At 41.1% G+C, this 10,771-nt stretch overlaps 1 protein-coding gene across 1 annotated transcript; it reads left to right on the plus strand.

Moving 5' to 3' along the window:
- The first annotated feature begins 3,454 nt into the window (after positions 1–3,454).
- On the plus strand, positions 3,455–10,187 carry LOC100533254 (chemosensory receptor B). Its single transcript, NM_001204565.1, is given in 2 exon segments — positions 3,455–3,738; positions 9,007–10,187. A coding segment is annotated over 1 exon segment (1,065 nt). The 5' UTR covers positions 3,455–3,738; positions 9,007–9,064; the 3' UTR covers positions 10,130–10,187.
- The last annotated feature ends 584 nt before the right edge of the window (positions 10,188–10,771 follow it).

Below are 10,771 nucleotides of genomic sequence, written 5' to 3' on the forward strand. Positions count from 1 at the left end.
ATAATAATAATAATAATAATAAATTGCATTTATATAGCTCATTTCCACAAAAAAAAGTGCTCAATGCGCTGTACAATAATACAAAGAACATGTGCAGCGCACATCTCCTATAGTAATCCTATTTCTCTCTCTCCCTCTCTCTCTCTCTCTCTCTCTCTCTCTCTCTCTCTCTCTCTCTCTCTCTCTCTCTCTCTCTCTCTCTCCAGTACACCCTTGAGTAAAGACAATCCCACAAAGCTTACCCAGACACCCTCGCACATAACATTTTAAGCTCAAATCTGTATCCTCAGCAAACGTGGTGAACTTACAAAGGGCAACAATGTCAGGACGCAGGAAAATAAGATACATCTTTATTGTCAAGATCTTGGCCCATTGGTTTCGTGCTTTACGCACGTACACACATACACATACACATACATACACGCGCACACACAAGGGGCTCTCGTGGCCTAGAGGTTAAGGTGTAGGCTGCTCATTCAAAGATTCTGGGTTCGAATCCGGGTAGCGACCGAAACGATTTCTTCTCTAAAATTGTCTCCTTTCACCTTGTTCCTGCTCTCCAGCAATATTCTGTCGTTTGCTTTCGTCTCCTCTTTCTGCCTACACACCCAACCTCCTTTGCCCCCTCCTTTGGGCTCCTGACTCTGTCTGCAGCCGTTTTACTGCTTCTCCTTGGCTCCTTCTTAATGCTGTCTTTCAGCCACATTCCTGATCTTCTGGTATGAAAGATCTACACCTAGCCTTCTCGGACAAGGGCGAAAAGTCTCGTTGTGCACGTTAAAGATCCCATGGTGGTCTAAAATCGATAAGAGTAGGCTTCGGCCGCCACCCGGGCAAAATTCAAAATTTCCTACCAACTGAAAATAATAGGTGTGTCCCGCGCGCGTATATGACCTAATGCAGTTGCGAGCGCCGTAAAAACACTTACCAAGACAAAAGATTTGCACCTAGCCTTTTCGGACAAGGCCAAAAAATCTCGGAGGGCCCGTGTGCAAGTTGTTCACCTTAAAGATCTCTTGGTAGTCTAGATTCGATAAGAGTAGGCTTAGGCCGCCACCCGAGCAAAATTCAAAATTTCCAATCAATTGTAAACGTTTAATGTGTCCCGCGCGCTCATATGACTTTATGCAGTGGCGAGCGTCGTAAAACACTTACCAAAACCAACAATACACACACACACACACAAAATCACACATACACACACACACACACACACACACACACACACACACACACACACACACACAAATTATATACACATACGGACACACGGGGGCACCTCCCATGATTTGAAACACAGAAAAGGAGCAAAACATACCATTCTTAAAGCTGCCCCTGGTAAAAATCGGATATATGAATTGCATATTATTATGATATAAAGGTTTGACATAAAGTAGGCAACTAGGAAAATGAAGGAATATTATGTAAATACACTTTTAAAACTACAAACTAGTAAATGAGTACTTGAACAAGTAAACAAGCAGAAGAAAAAAGAAGAAAGAAAGAAACAGTAAAAGATAGAAAGAAATAGATAGAAATAAATATATAACAAAAGAAAAAGGAAGAAAGGAAGAAAGAGAAAAAAAAACCCCAGAAATTGGAGGAAGGAAAAAGAAAAAGAGAAAGGAAAATTGAAAGGAAATAAAAAGAAAAAAGAAAGAGAGAAAGAAAGAAAGAAAAAAGAAAGAAAGAAAGACAGAAAGAAAGAAAAAAGAATGAAAAAAAAGACAAGTAGAGAGAGTAAGCAGACAAAGCAGAAAAAGAAGAAAAAATCAACAACGACAGAACACAAACTGGTAAGACGACAGATGATGTTTACTCTCCAAAGACTCTTGAACATTATAATCGGGCAAAAGTGAATGCGAATACACTGATAAGTTAAGACAAGATAAGATAAGATAAGATAAGACAAGACCAGGCAAGCAAGACAAGATGCAATTAGACAAGACACGATAAGATCAGATATAAAATAATACCTCACTGTCCCTGTCGGCGATTTTATATATCTGTACAGGAATGTGGTTTCTTAGGAGACTGCTAAGAGTATCGTGGAAGGAAAAGAAATCAAATGAGGTAGCGCTTGATGAAGCCCACGTGGGACGCTCAATGTTAAAAACAATCAGGAAACGACAAATGCAGTTTTTGGGACACCTGAATAGACATAAGGGTCTTGAACATCTAGCTCTCACTGGCAAAATTGAAGGCAAGCGAGGCAGGGGAAGGCCCAGAACAACATACTTAGGGAATCTAAACAAACGGGTAACAGGGAAAAATCAGGGAAACGTAGCTTTTCTGAGAGCATCCGAGCAAAGGAATGAATGGAAAATCATGATCGCCGATGTCTGTCGCAGATCTGGCACTGGATGAGGATGATGATGTACAGGAATGGCAAAGACACAATACAGATATTCATAGTATTTAAATTGCACAGCACATTATTTTCATAGATGTAGTTCAATATGAATAGAAAAACACAGCTGACAAAAACACAATGTTTAGGATTTCGTGACAGGATTTGAAAGGTTCTATAGATAGATTTGAATAGTACTTTATGTGCTAGATTAAAATCCACAGTAGCACACATTAAATCCACTTTGTCATCAGCCTCACCTCAGATGGTAAGAAAGTTATTTGTAAAAATCTTTTTCAATGGTTCTTGGTAGTTAGAATCTACCTCGGTGTGACCTGAGAATGTTTGTGAAGATAATATTGTACTGTATTTTTTCAGAGGTGAAACGTACGGTCGAGTTGTTAAAAGATTTAAACTATCAAACAGCTTGGAATTATTATACGAAGATCGATAAAGCGTAAAAAGGGTGTTCAAACTCGTTTTAGCTTCTTTATACAGTTATCACTTTAATACACTTTTGCTTGCCAGTGTTTCCTTTACTTTCCTCTCTTTCAAGTCTTTACCTTTTCTTTCTTCTAGTATGATAAAGGTCTCCATCAGTTCACTACGGACGAAGTATTATTATCACTATTACTCTATAATGGGGAGCAATGGATGCCTTTGTTCCTTCCCTCCTTCCCCTCTCCCTCCCTCCCCTCCCCCTCCTTGCCCCTCTCCCTCTTCTCCCCTCCCCAAATCCAGCTAAGACACTCCCTTGTCGCAACTTTTGGTTTAACGATGTAAAGATAATATGAGAACACTACAGCAACTGAATCGATACTAAAAAATACCTGTTCCCAATTTTGGAAGCTATTTTAACCCATAAGTGGTTCTAACAACACCACAGGAAAGCCTTTAAGAGCCTGAGTCAGTCAATATAAAGATGGGTAGCCATTCAAAGATAGTTTGCTCCTAGTTAACCCGGGATATCGTGTCTTTGAACAACATGAAAAATGTCAAAAATTACCTCCTAATGGAAATGGATTACTTTCTAAGTTAGATCGTTAAGTACAACAATACTCTACTTATATATAACATAATGAAAGCAGGCGAGGAAACATATTTCTTCTGTTGAACCGATAATCTTGTATAATACGGAATGACAGGGAGGAGGAAAAAGTATACAAATATTGACTTCCTATATCAGTTTAACACGAGCGAATAAGACAATCATTGACAATTTGACTTAGTTTGAAAACAACGTTGTGTTACGATTTTTCCAGCAAACAACATAGTTATGAAATAGGTTTAATGCCCTCTTATAAAAGTCTGCACTGAATGACAAGACCCCTGGCGGACTATTATCTCTGTAGAAGAATCATTAGACTGTTTTGAAAGAGACAGAAAATGTAAGTTCTACAGGGAATGTTGTATACTCATGCCTGTAACTGAAGGGGATATGTTGATTCATGTAAATCAGGGGTTTGAAAACTCAAAATTATCCCCGGCCGCTGGGGGGAGTGGATGCTGGGTAAAACTGGGCCGCATCAATTATTTTTTCTCTGTTTTATTCCCGAAAAGAACAACGGTTTCAAGTATTAACATTTACGGATATAAGTACATGGAGTCAAGCAAGGGTCGTAAACCATCGTCACAACAGGCCTCGATTAGCCCCCTTGCCACCAGTTCGAGGTACCAGTTCTAATAAATCACAAAGAAGTAGCGTAATGTAGCAAAATGTTAGATCTAACAATGCTTGGGGTTAGACCCCATTCACCGCATTTCTTGCGGATTTCCTTTTCTTTTTGTTTTTCATCTTTTTTTTAAAACGGATTCAGTATAATATACATAATGTATTTATGATACTACTTGGTCTCAGTTGTTAAAAAGCAGTGCTATATCAAGCTTCCTGTATTATTTTATTAAGTTAAAGAAGAAGGTTTGATGTACGCCAAGAATAATTTTAACCTTTCTTTCAAGTCAAAGACTCAAGCTTGTTGTTAAGTTCGTCTTGTAATGTTAACCTTGTGCAAATCAGTGCTTTAACCCAAAATAAGAAAGGGACGTAAAACACGCTTTAAAAAAAGAAAGACCGTGATTATATGTGAGGCAGCGTGGCGGAATCAGGCTCTCGTCAATTTTTGGGCATGTAGAGTTATTGGTATCATCCTAAATCTTGTTCACTTGTCTTTATTTGAATGAAAAAAATATCCGTTTATCTTAAATACAAGTCGAGATATTTGAGAATGAAGGAGGTGGGGGTCACCTGTTTTCAGAGGTAAAATTAGTGAAAAAATGGCCACAAAAGATTAGTTATTTCCTTAGCTTAAGAGTCCGTAGTAACTGAAAATGTACATCTTTTGTGCCTTTAATCAACGTTTTTCAGAAAAATCAACACAGAAATGAGTTCTTTAATGGTCATACAAGGTGTTGAGCTCCAAAAAAAAAAAACTGATACAAATTCACAAACCTGCGGAAAAATGCAAGTTTCTTCATTTTGATTATTTTGACGAGAGCCTGATTCCACCACGCTGCCTCACATATGAAAACGACACTTGTTTTTTTTTTCGGGGGCGGGGGGTCGGAGAATGGGTATTACGCAAGAGTTTTAAAAACTCAAAGGGATTACAAATATACAAGTAGCAGTTGTTTCTTTTTCATCATTGGTTAAAATTTCCATGAATGTAATTCATTTAGGAATGAAAGCTGTGGAATAATGTAAAGCTTCTCTTTTGTGCTTTCACTTACATTTTAAAAAAAAAAATCTGGCTTTTTTGTACAATCACAAACTTCGGATGCTAAAGAATGAATGTTTTTCGCACCAAGTTAATAATAAAACAAAACAAAAAACAAACGTACTTGCAAGCATTAATTGAAATTGAAAGACTAATAGAGAGAGAGAGAGAGAGAGAGAGAGAGAGAGAGAGAGAGAGAGAGAGAGAGAGAGAGAGAGAGAGAGAGAGAGAGAGAGAGAGAGAGAGAAAGAGAGAAAGGCGAGGGACTGCCTATTTTAATCGTTTTTCTAGCTCGCTGTCCATTTACTTTTCCTTGTTGTTTTCCGTTTTAATTAGTCCGTGTGTTCTCCTGTGTTTGTCTTGTAGCAAGATTTATCCGCCATCGGCTTTCTAGGCCAGTCACGGTTTCGCCAGAGCCCCTTTAGCCAACAACATTACTAGGTGACCTGAGTCGGCCTTCACGGCCAGCGTAACGCCTCAGTGACATAAAGTCACACCGTACTTCACCCAGACCCAGCTGTCCCCTACTTTGTCCTGTTTCCACCTCCCCCGATGGGGACGAAGGGTTGGAGTTTTTTGGGAGGTCTTTGATCAGCATTGCCTTTCTCACTCTGCACCAGGGTATAGGCCATGGACAAACATCTTCCACCTTTCTCTATCCTGGGCTAGCCTCTTGGTGTTATTTCATGTGTTCCCACTGTTCTGTACATCGATTTCTTTGATTCTTCTCCAGGTTCCACGCGGTCTTTCCTTTGATCTCTTATCCTGTGGGTTCCAATCCAAAACCTTCTTTGTTATGCAGCTGCCTGACATCCTGAGAGTATGTCCAATCCATCGCCACCGCTTTCTTCCTACCTCATCTCAAACTGGGATCTGTCTTTCTTTCCAAGTATTAATGGTGACCCTGTCTGTCCATTTGATCCTCAGTAGCTTTCTTTGACACCTGTTTAAGAAAGCCTGAATCCTCCTTATGCAAGTCTGTGATGCGTTCCCTGTGTCACATCCATACAACAGAACCGACTTCACATTTGAATTGAAAATCCTCAGCTTTGTTCGAAGTGAGCTATCTCTGAGCTTCCAAACCCTATCCAAAGATTTGAAAGCTGCCTGTGCTTTTCCAATACGAGATTTTATTTCAGCACCTGTTCCTCCCTCTCTGTCAATTATACTTCCAAGATAGCAAAAGGATTCAATGTTTTCTAGTGCCTTTCCTTCTATTGTGACCTGCTGCTTTCGTTGTGCATCTGTCCCTAGGACCTTTGACTTTCCGGGGTGGATCCTCAATCCAACAGACTCCGATAGGATGTTTAATACTGAAGTCTTTGCTTGCATCTGTTCCTGTGAGTGCAACAAAAGCGCCAAGTCGTCGGCAAAAATCCAGATCGTTCAACTGTGTCCATGGTGTCCACTGTTTACCATTTCTGTGTCCTCTGGTGGTTTCCTTCATAAGTCAGTCGACTGCCAATATGAAGATGAACGCTGATAGTAAACATCCCTGTCTCACACCAGTCTTGATGTCAAAGCTGTCAGTGAGCTGGCCATCATGTACAACCCTGCAACTTGTCCCTTCGTACCTGCTCTTGATGAGGTTCACCAACTTCTGTGGGATTTCGTGGTTTCTCTTTATCTTCGATAGTGTTTCTCGGTCTATACTGTTAACGGATTTCTCTCAGTCAAGGAAGTTGACGATCAGCTGGGAGTTCCACTCCAGGGACTGTTCCACAATAATCCTCAGCGTTACATTCTGTTCGGTGGTTGACGATTTTTCTGGAAACCAGCCTGTTCAACCGGTTGTCTTGGACCCGCTGCTGTTTTGTTTCTCTCCACAATGATTTTGTTGAAGACCTTACCTGGTATTGAGAGAAGAGTGATCCCTCTGTAGTTGCTGCAGTTGCTGAGATGCCCCTTTTTGGAAGCTTCACGAGGTGTCATTTCTTCCAATCCTTTGGGAACTTGATCTCACTCCAGGTCTTGGTAAACAGTGGGAGGAGGAAGTCTGCCGTCACATTGGCATCTGCTTTTAGGGCTTCAGGTGGAATCTGGTCAGGACCGGCCACTTTACCTCTGTTCAGCTTTTTACTGGCATCCAGAATCTCTTATTTCGAAGGAGCATCACAGCAGATCGGTCACCCCTTTCTTGCTGGCAGGATGTTTGGTGGGTTACTCGGTGATGGTCTGTTGAGGAGACTGTTGAAATGCTCCACCCATCGTTTAGACTGAGCTTCCTTTCCAAAAACGTTTTCCCCTCTTGGTCCTTTACTGGTACTACAGGTTTCCCGTATTTTCCAGCAAGTGTCCTTTTCTTTGTGGCCTGGTAAAGGATTCGCATCTGCCCTCCTACCGCTGCTTCCTCTGCCTTCTCTACTAGTCTGTTCATGAATTCCTCCTTGTCTTTTCTTAGTGATTTTTAAAAATCTTTTTCTGTTGTCCTGTACTGCTCCAATGCATCCGCTCTTGATCCTCTTGTTCTACTTGCATTCGCTTCTGCCTTCAGCTGTCTTCTTATCCTAATTAAATCCAATGAGTGATGGCTAATCCATTCCTTATGCTCCCATTGTTTCACACCGAGTACTTCTTGGCATGTTGATGTAAAGACTTCTTTGACTTTAGTCCAGTGTGTATCCACCTCTGTGTCCTCTCCGCCAAGATCAGCCAGAGGTCGAAATTTGTTCCTCAGCTGCAGCTGAAATTCTTCTTTCTTGTGTCCGTCTAAGAGACTTACTTGTAACTTCGTTCTTTTGATCCCTGTGCTGGTTCCGTGCTTTTCGAGTCGAAGCTTGAGTTTTGCCAACAGCAGATGATGAGCCAATCCAACATCTGCCCCTCTCTGTACTTTGACATCTTCGAGTGAACGCCTGAACCTAAGAGAGATACAAAAATGATCTATCTGGTTCTCCGTCACTTCATCTGGCGAAACCCATGTGGCCTTGTGAATCCTCTCATGGGGACAAAAAGAGCTTCCAATGACAAAACTGTTTAAAGCACATATATTTGCGAATCGCTCACCGTTCCCATTCATTTATCCTAGCCCATGTTGTCCCATAATTCTTTCATACCCCATGTTGTGCAGACCAATCTTGGCATTGGCATCTCCCATTATAATGTTGACATCCTTCCTTGGTAATTTGTCAATGACCCACTGGAGCTAGATGTAAAAGGCATTCTTATCTTCATCCGAAGCATCATTTGTTGGGGCGTAGATTTGGACTATTTTCATGTTGATGCTCTTGTTCCCTGTAGTGATTGAAGCCATTATGATCCTTTCCCCGTGTGGTTTAAGTCCTTTAAGTGACTTCTGTGCTTACTTACTCAAAATGATTCCCACTCCTTCCGCATGGTACTTGTCTTCCCTCCCAAAATACAATACTTGTTCCCCCGAGCTGAGCTGCTTCTGTCCAGACTGTAATCAGTGTGTTTCGCTGACTCCTAGTAAGTGCAGTCTGTATCTTTTCATCTGTTGTACTTGAGAACTCTTTCCTGCTTTATACAAGGTGCGAACATTCCACGACGCATTCTGTACAGACTTGTTAGACAGAGAAGGTTTCGGGTCAGAATAGTCATTTCGGCTTTGTCTGATGTCCTTCATTGATGCAGAAACACCTCCGTCTCCCAAGATCAAAACATAAAAAGCTGTGTTTGTCCGTGTTTCTGTAACTTACTGTTTTTTACTGGGTTGGGTAGCTGGCCCTCGCAAACGGGCACTTTTCGGGCGACCAGACCTTTGCACGTTTAGGTCGCCTCTTACGACACGCAGTATCACGACTGGTGTATTCTTTGCTCCCCCATAGTAAAACTATTCCCTCCCACCCCCCCTCCCTCCCTCCCACCTGCAGGGTGAAGGGAGGTCTTTACCTATTTAAAAATACCTGCTTTGAGCTTTTTTTTAACCTCTATTCGTAAAATCTCACGACTATTGCATTGTTTTTCGTTTTCGTGCAACAGGCGCACGTAACAGTGCAAATCTACAGCTTTGAAGAGCGCTAATCTAGCGGAACCCGAAATGGGCCCCGGGAACAACAGTCAGGCAAGATCCTCAGAGAGCACACAGAAAGGTTTGTTGGACGACTACACACTCGCTGTCCTCTCACTGATTCTGTACGTGTTTGCTATCGGGATCGTCAGCGTTTGCGGCCTCATCTGCAACGTCATCAACATCATAGTTTTCTGTAAGCAGGGCTTCAAAGATACCGTAAACATCACATTGTTCGGGCTGACCATTTCGGATATGGGATGTGCCATCACTCTGTTTTGGGGGAGCGTGTGTTTTAACCCTCTGTTTATCGAAGCCGACCTGCCCATGGTGTACCAAGACATAATCTATCTCACGTCAGGATGGCCTCTTGTGTGTTTTGCGCGTATCTCCAGTTGGATCACAGCTTTTGTTACATTCGAGAGGTGTCTCTGCATTACTGTGCCCCTGAAGGTGAAGATGATTCTGACGCCGAGGAGAACAGTCTTCGTAGTTGTGGGAATTTACTTGGGCATAATTCTTTGCGTAGTGCCACTGTATTATGCAATGGGACTGGGTCCAAGACATTTTCCGGAGAGAAATGTAACGATAATTGGATCGGTTTACAATGAAAACGGTCCTTTCTATGAGGGAGTAGCTCTTACGCTTAGCGCGTTTTCCCAACTGGCTTCGTTTTTTGCCGTTATCATCTGTACTGGGATTCTGGTCCACAATTTTCTCTTGAAATCAAAATGGCGGCAGTCGGCTTCAAGCGCCACAAGACAGGAATTTTTAACAAACAGAGACAAGAAAGTTGTCAAGATGATTCTCTTCATTTCAAGTTTATTCATCGTGTTTTTCTCACCGACGGCTGCTAATACGTTTGTCATGATGATCAGTTCGGAGTACCGCACGGGAGGCAGATACCAAAATGTTTATCTCCTCAACTGGGCCATTTCTTGTTTGCTTGTGGGGACAAACTCGACGGTGAATATCTTTGTCTACTACAGCATGAGCTCAAAGTACAGGAAAATTCTTGACGAAATGCTCAAAAGAAAGGAAGGGAACAGAGGGCCTTCGGAGAGGAAGGCTGTACGCTGTATCCAATCTTTGTGAACGTTATATATGCATTGTCACAATATTATGATAGCTCAAATACAGCTTTCTGTTCTATTGTTTCATTGTTGTTTTGTTTCATCCGATTTTCATTTGATGTGTATGTGTTTGTATGCATATAACTTTGTTTGTTAGCATGTTTATCTATCTGATTTTACTTGTTTTTTTGAATTATTAGTTACTTGTTTATTTATCTGTTTTTATTTGTTTGTTGGAAGATGATTTTTTAAAAACATGTTTTTGTTAGTTTGTTTCTTTGTTTTTCTTAATGTCTGTATGTACGTTTGTCTGTTTGTTTGTCTCTATGTTGGTTTGTTCATTTGGCTTTGAATGTTTATGAGTTTTGTTGTTGTTTTTTTGCTTTTCATTTTCCTTTTTTTCGGGGGGGGGGGGGGGGGGGTTAGATACTATTGCAGAAGTTCCGGCTGAGAAAGGTATAATTGCATTTTAACTTGAGAATAGTTTTCAGATTTTACGCTTTGCCAATCGTAGGGTAGACTGGATTGAGCTTTTGCTCATTTATGATACGGATTGAAGAAAAAAAATCTGGAACTCTGTGTCGTTTGGAAGAATACAGGGTATGGTTTTATTGTAACAATGTAGTGAGTTTTCACATTAAATTGAAATATTCTTTTGAACTCA

The sequence above is a fragment of the Aplysia californica genome, unplaced genomic scaffold, assembly GCF_000002075.1.
Source record: "Aplysia californica isolate F4 #8 unplaced genomic scaffold, AplCal3.0 scaffold00634, whole genome shotgun sequence".
NCBI lineage: Eukaryota > Metazoa > Mollusca > Gastropoda > Aplysiida > Aplysiidae > Aplysia > Aplysia californica.